Raw genomic sequence first — 20,507 nt, 5'->3', positions numbered from 1 at the left:
TGTACTCGAGCGAGTTTCCCTTCGAATAACGAATGAGGAAACGGTTTGTCCAAAATTCAGTTACTTATCATTATCGTTTTTATTTATTACACAGAAAAATAGAAATTTTATTTAAAAATTACTGCTAATTTTTTAAATAAAAATTACGAAAAAAAAATTCATTTATTTTATTTATTAAATTAAAATTCAAACATAATTTGTCAATTTTTGAACCCAGCATTTAAATTTAAAATTAATTTTTTTATTTTTCATCTCAAATAATAAATTCAATTTTTTTTATCAAATTTTGAGTTCAGCATCAGTTCTATCATTTTTAATTCCCATTATTTAATTCAAAATTTATTTTTCAAACTTTGACCACATTTGAATTTTATAAAATTTTTATCCAAATATTTGGATTAAAAATTAATTCTTCAATTTATACTTCCAATACTTAAATACAAACTTAAATTTCCTAATTTTTAATCTCAAAATTAATTCTCTGATTTTTAATCCCATTGCTTGAATTTAGATCCAATTTTTTAATTTCTGAATTTTCTATTTAAATTCAAAATTAATTTCCTATTTTTTCATCCAAATATTTGGATTAAAAATTAATTACCTAATTTATACTTCCAATTTTTGAGTTTAAACTAAAATTTTCTAATTTTTATCCCAATATTTAACGCTTAATAAATTAAATTCTTAAATTTAAATCCAAATAAAATATTTAATGTTTAATAAATTAATTTTCCGCCACTGTAATAAATTATTTTCCATTTATAAATTAACAATAGTTGAATAACATTTATCATTTATTAAAAAATAATATTAAATTCTTATCACTCATCCGCCTGATTGAATTTCCACAACAGTATTTATGACAGCGATGCTCATTAACATTAAATCAACCACGCTTTTATTTAGCTGATTCCTTCGAAGGCAAAATGTCAATAATAATGCCAGCTGCCTGTTAACTAATTCAAGCTGTCAGGGTATCGAGGAAGCGCCCTGCCGAGTTAATTCGATCAAAAGTCAACTCGCGGGAGCGAATTCTGAGATAGTTAGGGACTAAATGACAGTCTCTGCTCTCTACAAGCATGAAACACACTCAGTGCGTCATGAGTTTCGTACCAAAGACAGGCTTGGATCAAGAATCCTCGGAAGATTGATACAATCTAACTGGCTTTGTCTTGTTATGAATATGCATTACCCATCAACATTTAAATATCTTAATGGTAATAATTCATAGCCCATCAATTATTGTCTGGAGCTTAAATAACCGCCATAAGCAATATTAATGACCGAGATCTGTGGAGAATTAAATGACGACCCACGCTTCGAAGAAGTAGATTTTGTGAAGGGGTTCACCGGCGGCAACTCCCTCGGGGATCAAACCACGATATTTCTGTGTCCGTGGTTATGTATTTCTGCATAATTGATGTTAAATAATCAACAACTCTTTTCCAGTTAATACTTCTTTTTTTTATCCATTTATTTTTTTTGTCATTTAAAATTTTAATAAATTAATCAGATATGATTCAAAATATTTTCTGAAATTTTGAATTATTAATGTATGAATTTGAAAAATTTTTTAAAGCACGATACAAAAAAATTAATGGACATTTTTTTATCATTTATTTATTTATGTTTTAAAAATGTACTAAAAAATTCTCAATCAAAAAAATTTTTTTTTAAATTACAGATATGTAAAGTGAAAAAAAAAAATAAGATACTTAATCTGTAAGGATGTCAGCCCCTGCTTGAGATAAAAAAAAAAACTAGAGACTGTTTGAAAAAAAAGGTCGATTTTTTTTTTATTTTTAAAGTAGAGTCCCTCTTAATTAGTGTGTTTAATTTTTCATTACCACTTGTTATAAATGATTGAGCATACTTGTATATTTTCGAGCAATCTATTTATTTATTTTTTTTTTTTTTTTTTGGAAATACGGAAAAAAATATGAGGAGTGAGAGTTAATAGCAGTAATATATTTTGTCGGGATTGTTAGGCCGTATAATCTACTACTGAAAGTAGCAGTTGTATTTAGTGGGTTGAGTGTTGATCGTTTTTGGAGCAATTCTCTCCCTATATTTGTCGGAAGCTAACCTAAAGATGGGCGGAGCAGCAAACCGTGCTAATTCCGTTTAAGACCGCTTTCCGTTCCGCTCTGTCAAGGAAATTGCGGGAAAATAATCCCAAGAGAAAATAAGAATAAAAAGTTGAATACACATATATACAGATGTACTTGTACTATGTATTGTCTTATGTGTATATAAAACAACAAGTAGTGTAGGGGCTAGGGCTGAGAATCTCTTCCACTCTATTCCAGGAGAACTCGAGCGTTTTAAATGCAAATTTCCACTCGATTCGCATCTTGTTTCACCATTTCCTCGATTTCTCCAATCGTCAACTTTTCTTCTATTTCTTATTTCATTTTTTCTGAGCCTTTCATTATTTTTATTTTCTCTCTTTTTTCCAATCTCATACTTGGGATCAAATGCTGTGATCAAGTCGGAATTCATCAGAAAATGTGGCTGGGTTTTGTTATCTCGATTTAGAGATGCTTATTTATGATGAGACCAAAATAAAATGAGTTTTGGAAAATTTAATAAATAACAACTCTAACAGTAATAAATTTAATAATAATTCCTGTTTTATTTAATTATAATTTGATTCTATTTAAATTTTTTCGGTAAAAATATTTATAAAACAAACATTAAATATTTTCTATCCAAAAAATTATTTTTATTTTACAATTTAAGTTCTAAAACTCTCTTATAATGAGAGAATTTAGCGACTATGCGCCACCTGTCGGAATTTTTTAACACTTCTGGTTATATAAGCCTATTTATGGGTATATCAAGTTATATGTCACCACATATGGGTATTTCAAGCCAAAAAAAATTATATATGAAAGTATCATATTTTTTTCAGCAACATCAAAAAAATTTTAATATTTATTTATAGAAAAAAAAAATAAACAATGAATTTAAATTATTAAAAAAAAAGAATTTCGCCCCACGAATTTATTAATTACAAATAAATTCAATTAATAAAAGTTGGGAAATATTTATCAATTTAATTCTTATAAATTTAATTAAAATATTAAATAATATATAAATTTTCAGATTCTGCGTGGGTGACCGTTTCTACCTGTGCGAGAACAAAATCCTGTGCGAGTACGACTACGAGGAGCGACTAGTCTTCGCGAACATGGCCTTACACCCACCGCCAACGGCGACATTGGCGCACATCAAGCGCCAGGTAACGCATCTCCAGCCACAGGTGAGCTAGCCCCCAGCTCACAGGCAGATTCCCTTACAAAAACAAACACCCAACCGGAGAATTTCGCCATAAGATGATGAGATGAGCAGAATGTGACGAAAGCTCGAGGGTGAGACGTCTCGAGGAAGCCCCGGGGCTAGAGCCTGACCCTCTTGACAACAAAGGACTAGTTTGTTGTGTGCCTTCGCCAGAGATCCAGTCTCTTAAATCTTAAATCCTCTCCGTCCTATCCTGGATCCTTACCTACGATATCGCGTGTCCTTATTAATTAAGACGAGCCTCGCATGCCTCAGCATCATCTTCTCAAAGTTGCTTCTCAGGTCCTATCCCCTGTCTGTTGTCTTTCTTTGGCCCGAAAAATCCTACGCTGAAGATGAATAGAGGGTTAGGTGTCTATTGGACAAACAAGGCTGTCTTGTTTAGTTAAATTAATCTATTCTTGATTGTGTCTGATCGAAATTGATCTTTTTCACTTAAAATTTTTAATAATTGCGCTGATTAAAAATTAACTTGATCATTTTTTTATTTTCAAAAATTCTTATATTCAGAAAATCATTTTGAACAATTTAATGATTTTAAGTCATTGAAAAATTCCTGAGCAAAGATTTAAATAAATTTTATTTGGCTCAAAAATTTTTATACTTAATTAAATTAAAGATTTACTGTAAAAACGCCGGTAAAAATTTCCACAAAATCCCCAAATTTAATCCTGGGACTGATACTAATTTCAAATTTATAAATGCAATTTTTAATGAAAAAAAAAAAAAAAAATTGATATTTAAAAATTTACGAATACTAAATAAACGATGATGAAATAGCTGGAATTGGTGCGTGATCTAGAAACATATACGAGGGCAATCGCCTGTGGATTTACTCGAGGGAGTTGGTGACTGTATACTAGTGGGTAAAGGCGCTTTCATCACGAATCGTATTATATGCACAGAATAACGAGGTGATGATATCTAAACTCGGTAACGTGTACTTATAATATGCAAATCCCGGTTTCTCACTGTAGTAATTTTTTCAGTTAAATTATTATTCGCTATAAATTTATTTTAATTGGAGGTTGTTAAAAAAAAAAATTGCAGCACTAACTTTTAAAATTATTTAATTAATTGAGAAAACATTCAACGCAAATTATACTTCTTTATCGACTTAATTTGTTGCAAAATGATTATTTTTTGGTACAGCGTAAAATAAATATTTCTTCTAGTATTTTTTATCCGTGGTGAATAAATTTGTCTGAGTGCAGTTACAGTAACAATTATCTTGGTAAAAGATTGGGACAGCTGCCTGTTCACAGGCAATCAGAAAAACTACCCTCTTTTAAGGATCTCTATCCTCAAGTATTTCTCGCTTTCTTTTTATTTTATTTCTCCTCAGTCCGGCTTAGCTCCTCGTTCTCGTCTACGGGGATGGGGGTCCCGAATGAGAAACTAAAATCGAACATCTTAGTCTTAGTCTGGCACTTGGCGGTGAAGGCGTTAAAGAACTTTAACGCCTTTGATTTTCGTCCCGATTTAAAATAAAAAAAAAATTACAATGATTTATTATCATTATTTTATGTTTTATGTATTAGATAATTTTTTGTTTCAAACAACACGTGTCGTGAATGGTAGACAAGAGGGGGAAGGGGGGGTGAGTGTAGAACCGACTACGACGACGTGTCAACGGTTAATACCGGTATAATCGGGGGTGGGATGCTAATGTCGGAGCATCTATTACCCTTAAGCTCTGATGGATCCCACTTGACGTCTCTTGTCTCTTGTCTCGTTCTCGCGATACTCGGCAGTTCTCCCCGTGGATATAGGGGGTATCCGAGTAAGCAGGCAGTTGGAGCATTTGAATGCGAGTGTCAAGGCCATTCAAGGTGTCCAGCCAGCTCTATTCTATATTCCATGTTCCATAGAGTTCCTTCACAAGTCTTCCTCTCGAGTCTGCTATTTTATTCAAGCCCCTCGATCAATTATCCTCATATAAGTGATTCACTAATTCAGACGTTAAGACGTTTATATTGACGGGATTTGAATAATCATAGCTTATGCCTAAAAAGATTTAAATAAAGGGTTTTGTTCCTCTTATTTTTCTTAATTGTATGCAAAATTTTAATTTCCAAAAAATTTATTATTATTATTTTTTTTTTTAACTATAACTAGTAATCTTGCAGTCACTGTGTGACTGCAGTGAATTATAAACTATAAATTAATAAAATTTTGTTTTATTAAAAAATAAATTTTGTTAAACTGCACTGTAATTTTTTAAATATTGACGTTTTTAAAAATATAAGCTCATCCCGATGTTACACTCATCAAGAGCTTTCATTTGAGTACCCACATCAATTTTTCATATATTTTTCATATATACATATATATAAAATATATAAATATATGAAAAATTGATGTGGGTACTCAAATGAAAGCTCTTGATGAGTGTAACATCGGGATGAGCTTATATTCTTAAAAATATCAATAATTCACAAGATACAAACTTTGCAATAACACTGAATTTCACCAAAAAAAAAATAACGATTTTATCCATATGATTATCCTGGACACAAAATTTTTCTTATTCTCTTAATAATATAGATAATGCAATAGTTAAAAAAAATTTTTTTATTATTATTATTACTATCATTTAATTTTGAAAAAATGATAATAATAATAATTTTGAAATATATAAATAAATTTCAGTAGAAAATTTAGCCAAGTAGTTTTGTTAAATAATTGGACAAGACTTTTATTTGGATCTAATGTCACCCCTGGGAAAGGGAGCAGCAAGAAGTAAGAGAGCGGTAAGGGGAGAGAGGGATAAGGCTCGAAACGATTATCTGAGTTTTAAAACAAACTCTCAAGTGTCTGCAAAGTCCTCTTACTCGAAAGCTCCGTCGGGGGAGGAAAAGAGAGGAACAGGACGGGCCGTGGGCTGGCTGGAAAACGTTAAGGGTTGGTGACGGGAACGAGATAATATGCTAATGCTAAGGAAGGAGCTACATGGGAATTTAAGAGGATCAATGCTCGTGAGTCGAGTTACCCTTGAATGAACACTGCTACACAATTACTATGAGGGTAGTTTTGCCGAGTATTTTGCGATACTGTCTTCATCATAAAATACAAATTGAAAAGTTTAAAATAACTTTACCTACATCTGCATCTTCATTATCTATATTAATATTATTAGTTTTATATTTTTAAGCCTGCTTATCAACTTTTTGTTCATCATTTCAAAATTACCTAAAATTGTTTAAAATAAAATTGTTTAAAAAAAAAAAAAATATTCCTTATTACCTGGCAGTACCTTTAATAATCCTCAATTATATTTAACATCACAAAAAAAAAAAAAAAAAAAAAAATTGTTTGTTAAAAAACAAACTTATTAAACTCGTAAGCCGAATAATCCTGATAATAACAATATAGCTCGTCACCCCGAAAAGTGCATCATGAGTTTGCGTGGCTCTTCCGCGTAACAAGCTTTATTATTAGCCTAGATGCATGGCTAAATTTCACATAAGCCTCGGACTAAGCTACCGAGTGTATGAACTTAATATACTGGGTAGCACTATATACTATATACTATACAGCGCACATTTAGCGGAGAGAATGTACTAACTGAGGGTAAGTAATCGGGGGTGTGAGGGGTCCCAAGTATAAGGCCGTGTTAGGAAGTGAACCTCGCATGGGAAAGTCCAGCTTGCGAGCTTACGTGAGATTATGAGTTTTGTTTTCAAACTCAAAGTTTCAGTCTCCGTTTCCACTTTTATACCGATTATTACCGTCTATATACCTCCACGACCCACCCACATATATGTATACGTACACCATAGTCTACACACGTCACCTGAGTCTCTAATAAAGTATCTTATTATTTTATTTATCATTTTATTTACAATTATTTATATTAATTACAGCTATCTAATTTTATTTTACAAAATATTTATTTGAGAGAAAACTTCTTGAATCAAGAAAATAATTTCGTTGTCTTGAATCAAGACGAAAAATTTTTAAATCGAGTAAAATTTACTTAAACCAAGAAGAATTTCTTAGTTTAAGAATTTTTCTATTCAAATTAAAAAATAATTTTATTTCACTTCAAGAATTATTGATTGTTGATTCAAGAAAAAAAATTTTTTTTTATGTTATAAATTTAAGTCAGAAAAAAACTTTGAAAAAAAATATTTATTAATAGTCAATAAATATTTATAAAATATTAATTTTATTTAATAAAAAAAAAAAAAAAAATTATTTCGAATGAATAAATTCATTAATTTATAATTAAATTCTCTCCCTGTGCATACATAATCTACATTAATACAACAATACATCATACATCATAGATCACATTGATATCACAATTCACGGCGTGGTTATTAGGATGATGAGTCCGCAGTTCGTCGTTAATCAATAGGCAAGATTACCGAGTGAGGGTTAATTGCCCATCATGAGCTTTTGTGAACTCTGCTGTAGATCGAACAAACTGCAAAGACAAAAAATAAGGAAACTTCTCGAAGGACAAAAGCGTTCACCCCAGAGGATCGTTAGCCCAGGGAGTTAATCTTCCGAAACAGCACGAACTCTCTCAGTTTGTTTTTCTACAAACGAGCACATTTTTTCTGGACACATCTATTACGCCGGTAACTTACTGTACGGGGAGCAGAGGCGCTAATTTTAACGCGAGCAAGTGTAAGCTCTGGAGAAATAAAATAAATGCTCACACCTGGAAGGTTCCCAGAGCCCCGGCTAGGGATCGGGAGATCAACTGACAAATGACACGCGATTCACTGCTACACTGGGGATTACATATTAGATATATTATATTAGATATAATACACGGATTATCGTGCCGCTATTGAAGCTCTGAGGAGATATATAGCACCGATTAATGTCTTACTTAGTCGAGGGATCATCCGTAATGTTTTATTTTATATTTTATTAATTATTTAGTGGGAAGAAAATGGATTTAATAAAATAAAAAATTTTCCTTAATTTTGTTAAATTGCACTGTACTTTCTTAACTATTGAAATTTTTAAAGATATAAGCTCATCTCGATGTTACACTCATCAAGAGCTTTCATTTGAGTACCCACATACATTTTTATATTTTTTTCATATATACATATATATATATATATATATATATATATATATATATATATATATATATATATAAAATATATAAATATATGAAAAATCGATGTGGGTACTCAAACGAAAGGTCTTGATGAGTGTAATGTCAAGATGAGCTTATATCCAAAAAAATGTCAATAGTTTAAAAGATACAAAGTCATTTGTTAATTTTTCTTATTCTCTTAATAATTTAGATTAATATAAATAAAAATAACTCGAATGAATTGCATTGAATTTTATTTGCCAAGGGAAAAGCACTATCGGACTGAGTCGCGGATCGGGAGGCGTAATTAGACTTGGACTGTAAATAATAGTGATAAAAATGACAGAAACCCGTGGCAGTTAATCGTGCTCGGGTGGAAGAATCCGTAAATCTCTTGCTCCCTTATTCATGGCGTTTAAAAACCTGGTTGTTGGACTTTTATGTATACCCGAAGCTCCAGACAACCCTTTTTAGTTTGCTCGGGTAGTTCGACTCCACCTTCTGTGTATAAATGCGTATTCTGAACGGAATACTGTGGTACCTTTTCGGTTCAGTATCTCGGGCTGTAGGTAATTAAGAAATCTCGAGAAGAACTACACAGCCAACGACTCGTAAGGAGTAAATTAAGACTATGACTTATTTTACTTTTATCTACAATTCCCAGGAAAGAGTTACGACCCACTGATTTATGATTTTTTATTACCATTTTTAATCGCTGGAGAAAAGAGTAAATAAAATTCAACGGGGAATTAATAATTTAGTTTTGAAATTTGTTTGGTTTTCGGCAGACGAGATAATCGGGAGTGAATATTTGAGAAAAAAGGCTAAACTTTGGAAAAGTGAGTGCCGAGTAAGAGGCGAGGGGCCGATTGCAAATTTTAAGCTTGTTTAATTTAACACCTTGCCCGTGTAAGCCAAGCTTGGGAGGGAGACTCGGGGCAACGAGTCCTGAAGAGCACAAGATCGAGGAGAAAGAGAGGAGACTTTAGAGGTTGAGAAACCGGAGGAGTTTAAACTTTTCGACGGCTCGCATCTCCACAATTCTCAGTTCTTTCTTCTCACGCTTCACCTAGCCGGCAGCTTTTGCTCCACATAAATATCCCTTCGGAAGCTCGCCTCCAAGTACACACTCTGCAGATACATATCCCTCCCCCTTTTACAGCGCACAAACTAATTCTGAGCCGAGCTGCCGCCCCGAGTTGAGATACTTGTTGTACTTTTAACTTTTTGTTTCCATCGAATTACAGCTGACACTAAATAACACCGACGGTAATCATCACATTGCATCGCTGCATAATTATGCTGGAAATTTTTAATCTTCAGTTGCTTTGCTTTCGACAATTACGCTTTCATCATACTCGATTCTGAAATTAAACTTATAAAAAAAATCTGTTTTTAATTTTTGAGCGCTTAAAATTTGAATAAAAATATCGGGATAGGTGCGACAATAATGCGATGGCTGATTTTTTTTAGTCGACGAAATTTATTTATTAAATTTTGTTTGAAAAAACAAGATATTTTCATCGATCATTGAAAAAATAGAACAGTAAAGTTTTTACACTTTTTTGAAAATTTTGAGCGCAAGAAATCCGCCATATCCAGGAAAACCGCGAAGGTACCAACCAACTCCATGAATTGGTTCTGGTGGGTCGGTTACAATTTCTTGTAAATCAATGTATGGAACAATGGCTTGCATGTCATTCTCAGTTGCAGAAGTCTGTCGGAAAAATATCCGACTTTTGCATGGCTCACTGCGTTCGTAATTATCTTTAGTGGCGGTAGGCACTCGGGGATTTACATCACTTCGGCTGTAATTATGAAAATTCAGACCCTCAAGAATTAGACACGTCATTCGATGACCGAACCCTGCACAACTGAAAAAGTATTTTGAGAATAAAACCAGATCTAAAATAATTAGTTGATAAAATTATAAATTTTCATTAATAAATATTATAATTACTAATCGATATATTTAGAGACGCTTTCAAATTCGTCTCTTCTTGTATCAAAATTCCCATTGCTATTGATGTATCTTCCGCGTAATGACTCACCTAATGTCACACCTGTTGTACACATTAATTATTAACATTTTACAATGCAAAAAAATTTTTCATTTTAATCAAATTTTATTTTCTGTATAAGTAAAAATTTACCTGTAACAACAACATTTTCGGAGAGAACAAAATCTTCTGCTACAATGCTGAAAACTTCGTTTAATTTTGAAGAGGTAAAATCATCAATGTATTTTTTTTCCTTACAATTGTATGAAATTTTCCACTCCGGTTTCGAAACAGTTGGATAGTTTTTGAGTTTAGCTTGTTGAAGTTCCAAGTAAATCACATTATCATGTCTATTAAATCTAACGCCAGTTACAACACTGAAAGTTAAAATAACTAAATATTAATATCATAATTTTACTTTATATCTATTAAATCAGGAGTTAAATTTAATACTATGTGTTATAAATTAAAAAAAATTATATGATTAAATTAGAATCGAAGCAAGGAAAAATGTATGATTGTTTGTTACAATTATGATCACTTACTGATCATTATCTGCTAAAACGGGATCCAAACAAATAGAATCAACCAATTTGCCTCGTTCATCATTAGAATTAGAATCATCAAGACGATTACATAAGCATTTGCACGTATTTCCAGTGTGGTCAAGTTTAATCTTAGCTTCATTTGTATCTCTACTACTTCTTGAGTGACCTATCATCGCACCTATGTAATTATCGGTCCAAACATAATGGTCATATTCATGTTGGGCATCTTTACGTTTTTGAGTTTCCTAATTTATGTATTAAAAAAATTTAATTCATTATTTAATCATCGAAAATACAATTTTAAAATTGAATTTGAGTATACTTACTTCAAAAAGCCAGCAATGGAGGAGCTTTCCACGACATTGATTTGGGTACTCGAATGTCCTTGCGACGGATTCAGCATAGCTAGTAAGACCATTGCATTTTCCAGTCGAATAATGATTTGAGTTCAATTGTTCTTCATCAATTGTTATCGAGTAATAATTATTGAATTTCGCAAGATTTGCTTTGAAAATTAGAAAAAAAAATCATAATTATACGGAAAAAAAATTAATCTTAATCAAGAAAAGAATTTTGAAAAATTTGAGTAGAAAAATTTTTAAACTTAAAAACTATTTTTTAGCTTAAGTAAATTTTGCTTGATTCAAAAATTTTTTGTCTTGACTCGAGACAATGAAAATCTTCAAAATTATTTTTTTGCTTCAAGAATTTTTCTCTCGATTCAAGTTGAGAATTTTTTTTCAGCGTAGAAACATAATGGAAAGAATATAAGATTTTTTAATCATAAATTTTCTTCAAGAAGCTTACCATCATCTCCAGTTTCACGCCAATCTCTCGCGTCTCCTTTTTGCAATGGAACTATTTTTGATGCTACAAATGATACATTTAATTTTACGATGATAAAAATCCATACCAAGGTAGAAAACGAATTATGAAAATTCATTATTACTTTTGAACTCAGGATCAAAATTTTTTTTACAAACTTTAGGTTAGCACTGTAGAAGAAAAAGTGATCTACGTATGAAAATTTTTACATTTTATAATACTGTTTATTATCAACTTGATATTTTCAAGGCTACAATACATAAAGATTACACGTGTAAATTTTCAAGTCGTGATTGACTTAATTTAATGGTGTAATTATCAACGAAGTGATAAATAAAATCAAGCTAAAAATGCAATTGATTCTCAAACACTTTCTGCAATTTTTTAACATTAACTTTAATGACTTTTTATGCGTTTAAAATTTTCCCTAAGACAGTAACCTGATTTATATTTTACTTTATTTTTAACAAAATAATATATTGCGCATTGCAAAATAATTTTTGTACGCTGATAGTTAATTAAATAGATGTTTTCAAAAGATAATGGGTTTTGCAAGTATTTAATTACCAAAAAAAAATATATCTTCTTGATAATTTCTAAGTTTAATTAACTAAAGCATATATAAAATGAATTGATTAGACAACTTTGATTGAAACGAATAAAATTTATTGAAAATAAGGTAAAATAAATTTTTTATTTTTACACTTTTTTAAAAATCTTAAGAGCAAGAAATCCTCCGTATCCAGGAAACCCGCGAAGATACCAACCAACTCCCCGAATTGGTTCAGGGGGCGTGGTAACAACTTCTTGTAAATCAATGTATGGAACAATGTCTCGCATTTCATTCTCAGTAGCAGAAGTATGTCGGAAAAATATCCGAGTCTTGCATGACTCACTGCGTTCGTAATTATCTTGCGTAGCAGTAGACACACGTGGATTTTCGTCACTAGAATCTGCATCACGAAAAGATGGCCGCTTGTCCATCTTACATAGTACATTCGAATCGTCTGGACAACTGATAAAAAAGGCAATCATTAATTAAACTCATAAAAATTACATTACATGTAAACAATTGTCGGTATAATAATTACTTAGTAACACATTGAGTAGCTTTAGTGAATTCCTCTCTGTTCTGATCAAAATTTCCATTTGTATTGATGTATCTTCCGCGCAATGACTCACCAAGTGTGACGCCTGTCTTACCCATTAAACAATTTATTTATTTCAGACAATCAATTATCAATTTTCTAAAAAAAAAAAGCAACTGACCCGTTACAACAGCATCTTCTGACAAAACTAAATCTTCTGCAATAATATTGAAACTTTTCTTTAAGCCCCACAAAGATTCACTAGCAAGAGATTTGCTATTTTGACAATATCCCGAAGTTTTCCACTGTGGCATTGTGACAATTCTATTGTTAACTAGTTTCGCTTGTTGAAGTTCCAAGAAGATCATGTCACCATATCTCTTAAATCTAACGCCAGTTACGACACTGGAAAAAAATATTGATTACACACTGTCTGTAGTAGAGCTCTTTTTGAGGAAACAATTTTTTTTTTTTTTAATTGAAAAAACCGTGAAACCCATGCAATCCTTTAATATATTGGTGTTTACGACTACTTACTGATCTTTATCTGCTGAAACGGGATCCAAACAAAGATTTTCAAGCAATTTTTCTCGTTTGTCTTCAGGATTGAAAGGATCAGGATCATAAAAACGATAGCATAAACATTTACATAAATTTCCAATGTGGTCAAGTTTATTCTTAACTGCATCTACAACTTTTGTATTTGATAAACCATGGCTCATCAACGCTGTGAGAGCATCGTAATAGACAACGCTGTCGTAATTACTTTGGGCATCTTTACGTTTTTGAGTTTCCTAATTTATGAATTAAAAAAATTTAATTCATTATTTAATCGTCGAGAATACAATTTAAAAATTAAATTTGAGTTAAATTACTTCGTAAAACCAGCAACGAACGAGCATCCCACGACAATCATTTGGATATTTGAAATTCATTGCACCGAATTCACCGTAGCTAGTAAGAGTCTCGCATTTTCCAGTGCAATAATGACTTAAGCTCAATTTTTCTTCATCAATTATTATCGTGTGAAAACTATTGATTTTCGCAATATTTGCTTTGAAAATTAGAAAAAAAAATCATAATTATATGGAAAAAAAATTAATCTTAATCAAGAAAAGAATTTTGAAAAATTTGAGTAGAAAAATTTTTAAACTTAAAAACTATTTTTTAGCTATAAGTAAATTTTGCTTAATTCAAAAATTTTTTGTCTTGACTCGAGACAATGAAAATCTTCAAAATTATTTTTTTGCTTCAAGAATTTTTCTCTCGATTCAAGTTGAGATTTTTTTTTTCAGCGTAAAAATATAATAGAAAAAATATAACATTTTTTAATCATAAATTTTCTTTAAGAAGTTTACCATTATCCCCAGTTTCACGCCAATCTCTCCCGTCTCCTTTTTGCAATGGAACTATTTTTGATGCTACAAATGATATGTTTAATTTTACGATGATAAACATCCATACCAAGGTAGAAAACGAATTATGAAAATTCATTATTACTTTTGAACTCAAGATCTAAATTTTTTTTTACAAACTTTAGGCTAGCACTGCAGAAGAAAAAGTGATCTACGTATGAAAATTTTTACAGTTTATCATACTGTTTATTATCAACGCGATATTTTGAAGGCTACAATACATAAAGATTACACGGGTAAATTTTCAAGTGGTGATTGACGTAATTCAATGGTATAATTATCAACGAAGTGATAAATAAACTCCAGCTAAAAATGCAATTGGTTCTCAAACACTTTCTGCAATTTTTTAATATCAACTTTAATGACTTTTTATGCGTTTAAAATTTTCCGTAAGACAGTAACCTGATTTATATTTTACTTTATTTTTAACAAAATAATATATTACGCATTGCAAAATAATTTTTGTACGCTGATAGTCAATTAAATAGATTTTTTCAAAAGATAATGGGTTTTACAAGTATTTAATTACCAAAAGAAATATATCTTCTTGATAATTTCTAAGTTTAGTTAACTAAAGCATATATAAAATGAATTAATTAGACAACTTTGATTGAAACGAATAAAATTTACTCAAAATAAGGTCAAATAAATTTTTTATTTTTACACTTTTTTGAAAATCTTAAGAGCAAGAAATCCTCCATATCCGGGAAACCCGCGAAGATACCAACCAACTCCCCGAATTGGTTCAGCTGGATCGGTAACAATTTCTTGTAAATCAACAAAGGGAACAACATTTTTCATATCATTCTCTGTTGCAGAAGTTTCCCTGAAAAATATCCGACTTTTGCATGGCTCACTGCGTTCGTAATTATCTTGTGTAGCAGTAGACACACGTGGATTTTCGTCTCTATAATCCGCATCCCGAAGAGATGGCCGCTTGCCTATCTTGCATTGTTCATTAAACTCGTCCGGACATTTGCTAAAGGAAGCAATTATCAAACTTATGAAAATTACATTACATGTAAGCAATTGTATGTATCATAATTACTTATTGACACATTGACTAGCTTTTGTGAATTCGTCTCTTCTTGTATCAAAATTTCCATTTTCATTGATGTATCTCCCGCGTACTGACTCTCCAAATGTGACGCCTGTCTTACTAATCAATCAATTTATTTTTTTCATACCATCAATTATCAATTTTCTTAGAAAAAAGTAAGTGACCTGTTACAACTGCATCTTCTGACAAAATTAGATCGTCTGCAAGAATACTGAATCTTCTGTCCCAACCCCTCAGAGATTGACTTGCAACAGCTGCGCTTTTTTGACATTCATTTGTAGTATTCCACCATGGCGTGGTGACAATTCGATTGTTAAGTAGTTTTGCTTGTTGAAGTTCCAGGTAAATCATATTATCATGTCTTTTGAATCTTACCCCAGTTATAACACTTAAAAAAAAAAAATTTTTTACACAGTAAAAAATTTTGCGTCATTGTGTCAAAAAATTTTGTGTTGAAAATTTTTGTGTTAAATATTTAACACTTTTATGTGTAAATTTAATATTTATTGTGTTAAATTAACAGAAAAAATTGTTAAATTAACAAACTGAGTATTTTATTTTGTTAAAAAGATTTTTTATGTTGGTTCAAGAAATTTTTTTTTTTCTGTGTACACACAAATTTTAACACTCTACACAATGACGAAAAATTTTTACTGTGCATTAATGTATTGATGATTCTGACTACTTACTAGTTTTCATCTACCGAAACGGGATCCAAACAAATAAAATCGAGCAATTTGCCTCGTTTATCATCAGGGCCATTATCCCAATGACGATTACATAAACATTTGCACGTGTTTCCCGTGCGATAAATTTGATTCTTAGCTTCTCTTACAGCTTTCGTATCCGACCCGCCAAGCGAAGCCGCGGCTGTCCATGTATCATAATATTCAACATTGTCGTAATGATGTTGAGCATCTTTACGTCTTTGAGATTCCTTATTTATGTATAACAGAAATTTACTTAATAGATTTTTTTTTTACTTAATATATTTGATAATTGTCAATATGATTGAAATTTTAAATTTGGGTAAGCTTACTTCGTGAAACCAGCAATTAACAAGCAGTCCAGAACATTGATTTGGGTACTCTAAATTCATTGCATTGATGTAACCAGGCCAATCAAGAGAATCACATTTTCCAGAATAATAATTGCTTTCGCTCAATTTTTCTTCGTCAATTATTATCGTGTACAAGTTGTTGAACTTTGCAAGATTCGCTGGATAGATAAACAAGAACAATTTAGATTAATATAATTATATAAAAAAAAAATATGAAATTTACTTGATTCAAAATGATCTTTCTACAAGAAATGATGCTTTAGGTCCAAAAATTTTTCTCTCGATTCAAGATAAAATTGTTTTTCAGTGTAGAAACATAATGGAAAGAATATAACATTTTTTAATCATAAATTTTCTTCAAGAAGTTTACCATTATCCCCAGTTTCACGCCAATCTCTCGAGTCTCCTTTTTGCAATGGAACTATTTTTGATGCTACAAATGATATGTTTAATTTTACGATGATAAACATCCATACCAAGGTAGAAAACGAATTATGAAAATTCATTATTACTTTTGAACTCAAGATCTAAATTTTTTTTTACAAACTTTAGGCTAGCACTGCAGAAGAAAAAGTGATCTACGTATGAAAATTTTTACAGTTTATCATACTGTTTATTATCAACGCGATATTTTGAAGGCTACAATACATAAAGATTACACGGGTAAATTTTCAAGTCGTGATTGACGTAATTTAACGGTGTAATTATCAACGAAGTGATAAATAAACTCCAGCTAAAAATGCAATTGGTTCTCAAACACTTTCTGCAATTTTTTAAAATTAACTTTAATGACTTTTTATGCGTTTAAAATTTTCCGTAAGACAGTAACCTGATTTATATTTTACTTTATTTTTAACAAAATAATATATTGCGCATTGCAAAATAATTTTTGTACACTGATAATTAATTCAATAGATTTTTCCAAAAGAAAATGGCTTTTACGAGTGTGTAATTGCTAAAAATAATTTTTCTTCTTGAAATATTTAAAAAAAATTTTTTTTATCAAAAATTGTTAAACAAAAATATTCAAATTTTTTTCCTATATAACTTCGATTTTTCACTAGTACAGTTAAAGAGTAAAAGATATACTATCTTATGGCGAAATTATAAACCCAAAAAAATGGAAAAAAAAAAAAAATTTAATGGAAATATTATTCTTTTGTTTTGTTTCTTCAGGCTTTGGCACAAGGCAATACGAGGCAGACAAACGGAGACGCTGGGCATAACCACAACGGGTACCCGACTCCCGCGATCTCGGCAGCCCATAACGCTCTAAACCCCATGAATAATTTAAACGGCATCAACGCACAAGCTACCTACGACACCAAATGACAAACAAAGTAAAATACAAGGTTACTAAAATCGAATCACAGCCACCCAACCCCCAACAGTAGCAGTTATATTAAAAATAACAATAATAATAACGATCCATACGTAAGAACAAGAAGAAAACGGAACATACGTATGCTGCCAAATAATAAATCTTCTTTTATTGCTGATTCGATTTTCATTTCCTATAAATAAACTAATAAATATAAATAAATTATAAGCTAAATTATATAATAGTAGACATTGATTATTTGCCGAAAAATTGTGATCGCAGGTATGGAAGAAGTTTACGCTGTTTTTTAATTTTATTTTATTTAACACAGCTATTTTTATTTTATAATGTATTTTAATAAAAAAAAATCATTTTTTTTAATTTATTTGACTTTTAAAAAAAATTATTTTTATTTTTTTTTTAATTGGATATTTTTAAATAAATTTTTTTGCTTATAAAAATTGTTTTTTATGAGGCCTAGTTAAAGGATATTTGTTATTGAAGGATAATTATTGATGAATTTAAATGTTAATTATTATTTAAGGACATTTTTCTAAAAAATATTTACAAAAAATTGGAATTTTTTTTAATAATTTAGTCTTACTTTATAATTGAGAAATTTATTTTACTAAATAAAAAAAAATTAAAAGCAAATAATACATTTAAGGTAGTTCAAAAAATTTTGTGTTAATTATTTAACACTTTTATGTGTAAATTTAACTTTTATTCTGTTAAATTAACACGAAAAAGTGTTAAATATTGAACACAAAAATTTTTAACACAAAATTTTAACGCAAAATTTTTTACTGTGTAATAAAATAAATTTTTAATTTTTATTTAAAAAAATAAACAAAATTTACTTTTACAGTTTTTTTAAAAAAGTGTTAAATAAAAAAAAATTTCAACTGTGAAACTAAAAAAAAAAAAAAAAAAGAAAAAAATGATCCATTAAATTTTGTGATAAATTTTTATTGTTAATTTATAATTATAAATTATTAAAAATTCGGTGCTTGTTAGTTAAATAAAAAACTAAAATAATAATTAGTAAATAAATTAGTCGACTAATAAATGAACTAACTAGTAGTATTATATCTAGCTGGATAAAAAAAATAATAATAATAATAAGAAGAAGTGAGTTTGCCAAACATAATGAAGTATAACTTGACACTACACGGGACACTACATACTAATATAGCATTACATAGGTGCGATGGTTACGGAGTTGAATTCGCAGTCGCAGAGATAGATCGAAATCAGGCGACACGCTCGCCGGGCACCCCCGGGGGTGTAATACGTTAGGGGTGACTTAGCGTCGTTTCAACTTGGAATCTCCGAGGCCAGATTGATGCGGCCAACTTTTGCGTTGCCTTATTTGCGAGTCAGATAACGAGGCTGAGTTATGCCCAAACTTTTACGGGGCTCTATATATTATAAAAAATAAAATAACTAAAGCGGAGCAAAAACTAAAGCACGGATGCGGAGGTGGGGACCGGGATATGCACAAGTTGAACGCTTTATTTATCTCGAGAAATAGATTGCTACCCAGGAGTCAAAGATTCGACATACACATCCGTACCTGCGACTTATGCTTCCATTACGCTGTTACGATTTATATGTAAAATACTTGCAGATTTTAATATTATCATTATTGTAATTATTATTAGTATTAAATAAAAATTATTTATTATTAATTAATTAAATCAGTTGTTGTTTTTTAAAACCATCGAATAGTTTGTCAAATATCTATCATGTTATTATTATTAATACAAAGGAGTATATTAAATAAGTAAGTCATATTTTAAAAAAATTTTTTTAATTTTGCTTTATTATATTATATTATTTTATTTTATTAAATTGCCCTGTAATTTCTTAAATATTGAAGTGTTTAAAAATACAAACTCATTCCGATGTTACACTCATCAAGAGCTTTCATTTAAGTACCCACATGCATTTATATATATATAATATATATAAATATATAAAAAATTGATGTGGGTATTCAAATGAAAGCTCTCGACGAGTATAACATCGGGATGAGCTTAAATTTAAAAAAATGTCAATAGTTCACGAGATACATGGTCATTTCTTAATAATTTCACTAAAAAAAATTAATTTTATCATATAACTATTCTGGAGACAAAATTTTTCTTACTCTCTCAATAATATAGATTAAAATTAAATAAAAATGAATTTTTCTAAGTAAAAAAATTTCTTTCTAAAAATTTTAAATTGTTCAATTTTTTAAATTAATAAAAAATTAAAAAATTTTCTTCCCAATTTTTTTTATTCACTAAAAATGTAATTTTAAAAAAAATAAAATTTCACTAAAATTTTTTGACGTCTAAAAAATTCAATTTTTAAGAATTTTGTCAAATAAATAAATTTGCAACTAAAAAAACTGATAAATAATTACCAAAATTTAATGTAATAACCGCTAAAGTACTTTTCAAAAATTCTTATAAAAATTTTTGACTAAAAAAATTTAAAAGAAAAAAATAAAATTTTGTAGAACATGTTTTTTTGTATTGTAGATAATTGTAATAAGTTAGTTCTCAAAAAATCATTTAATTAGTGTTTAATAATTGTAATTAAAACATAAATATTATTTAGTAGAGATGAATATTTAACTTAATATTTTTAATGTATATTAAATAAATAAACAATAATTTATCAAAAGTATAATAATGTTATTTTGTACGATAAAAATGCTAATACGATCATAGAATTTTAATGTAACAATATAAAAATTTTTTTCCTTTTCCACTGTATCGTTAACTTTTTCCCCGAATAATATCCCGATACACGTGTTCCCTTGCTAGCCG

At 29.9% G+C, this 20,507-nt stretch overlaps 4 protein-coding genes across 6 annotated transcripts in view; 1 reads left to right on the top strand and 3 right to left on the bottom strand.

Annotated features, from left to right (window-relative positions):
- LOC141528525 (LIM domain only protein 3) overlaps nt 1–17,861 on the top strand; it is a 71,504-nt gene extending 53,643 nt beyond the window's left edge. Inside the window, exons 1-3 of one of the 3 annotated variants that reach the window (XR_012479389.1) lie at nt 16,704–16,844; nt 16,917–17,027; nt 17,541–17,681. Coding sequence is in view for 2 of the 3 variants with exons in the window: in XM_074244611.1 (XP_074100712.1) it covers nt 3,109–3,265; nt 17,541–17,696 (313 nt within the window). In the remaining variant the exon portion in view is untranslated. Of the gene's footprint in view, nt 1–3,108; nt 3,266–16,703; nt 16,845–16,916; nt 17,028–17,540 lie in introns of those variants that run through there. The other 2 variants (XM_074244612.1, XM_074244611.1) reach the window with 2 other exon arrangements.
- On the bottom strand, nt 9,832–11,907 carry LOC141528523 (uncharacterized). The gene is made up of 6 exons (XM_074244609.1): nt 11,724–11,907; nt 11,243–11,421; nt 10,914–11,161; nt 10,522–10,745; nt 10,329–10,431; nt 9,832–10,242 (listed from the first exon to the last, which is right to left on the bottom strand). The coding sequence occupies exons 1-6, from the start codon at nt 11,857–11,859 to the stop codon at nt 9,924–9,926; spliced, it is 1,209 nt and encodes a 402-aa protein (XP_074100710.1). The 5' UTR covers nt 11,860–11,907; the 3' UTR covers nt 9,832–9,923.
- LOC141528522 (uncharacterized) lies at nt 12,386–14,373 on the bottom strand. Its single transcript, XM_074244608.1, has 6 exons — nt 14,188–14,373; nt 13,705–13,883; nt 13,367–13,623; nt 13,011–13,234; nt 12,833–12,935; nt 12,386–12,756 (listed from the first exon to the last, which is right to left on the bottom strand). The coding sequence occupies exons 1-6, from the start codon at nt 14,321–14,323 to the stop codon at nt 12,441–12,443; spliced, it is 1,215 nt and encodes a 404-aa protein (XP_074100709.1). The 5' UTR covers nt 14,324–14,373; the 3' UTR covers nt 12,386–12,440.
- Nucleotides 14,881–16,923, bottom strand: LOC141528524 (uncharacterized). Its single transcript, XM_074244610.1, has 6 exons — nt 16,735–16,923; nt 16,344–16,522; nt 15,994–16,241; nt 15,469–15,692; nt 15,293–15,395; nt 14,881–15,223 (listed from the first exon to the last, which is right to left on the bottom strand). The coding sequence occupies exons 1-6, from the start codon at nt 16,868–16,870 to the stop codon at nt 14,905–14,907; spliced, it is 1,209 nt and encodes a 402-aa protein (XP_074100711.1). The 5' UTR covers nt 16,871–16,923; the 3' UTR covers nt 14,881–14,904.
- Nucleotides 17,862–20,507: the final 2,646 nt, after the last annotated feature.

The sequence above is a fragment of the Cotesia typhae genome, unplaced genomic scaffold (assembly GCF_013202065.1).
Source record: "Cotesia typhae breed Kobodo isofemale line unplaced genomic scaffold, CoteBio_Ctyphae contig_44, whole genome shotgun sequence".
Taxonomy (NCBI): domain Eukaryota; kingdom Metazoa; phylum Arthropoda; class Insecta; order Hymenoptera; family Braconidae; genus Cotesia; species Cotesia typhae.
The sequence above is the reverse complement of the archived record's forward strand: the minus strand, read 5'-3'. Positions and strand labels throughout refer to the sequence as shown.

Coding starts and splice junctions, on each gene's coding strand:
- LOC141528523 (XM_074244609.1), bottom strand. CDS start 11,859: ATGAATTTTCATAATTCGTTTTCTACCTTGGTATGGATTTTTATCATC. Junction 11,162..11,242: donor TCCATTGCTGGCTTTTTGAA/GTAAGTATACTC, acceptor TACATAAATTAG/GAAACTCAAAAACGTAAAGA. Junction 10,243..10,328: donor GTCTCTAAATATATCGATTA/GTAATTATAATA, acceptor ATACTTTTTCAG/TTGTGCAGGGTTCGGTCATC.
- LOC141528522 (XM_074244608.1), bottom strand. CDS start 14,323: ATGAATTTTCATAATTCGTTTTCTACCTTGGTATGGATGTTTATCATC. Junction 13,235..13,366: donor GTTTCAGCAGATAAAGATCA/GTAAGTAGTCGT, acceptor ATTTTTTTCCAG/TGTCGTAACTGGCGTTAGAT. Junction 12,936..13,010: donor AGAAGATGCTGTTGTAACGG/GTCAGTTGCTTT, acceptor TGGGTAAGACAG/GCGTCACACTTGGTGAGTCA.
- LOC141528524 (XM_074244610.1), bottom strand. CDS start 16,870: ATGAATTTTCATAATTCGTTTTCTACCTTGGTATGGATGTTTATCATC. Junction 15,693..15,993: donor GTTTCGGTAGATGAAAACTA/GTAAGTAGTCAG, acceptor TTTTTTTTTAAG/TGTTATAACTGGGGTAAGAT. Junction 15,224..15,292: donor GCTAGTCAATGTGTCAATAA/GTAATTATGATA, acceptor TGCTTCCTTTAG/CAAATGTCCGGACGAGTTTA.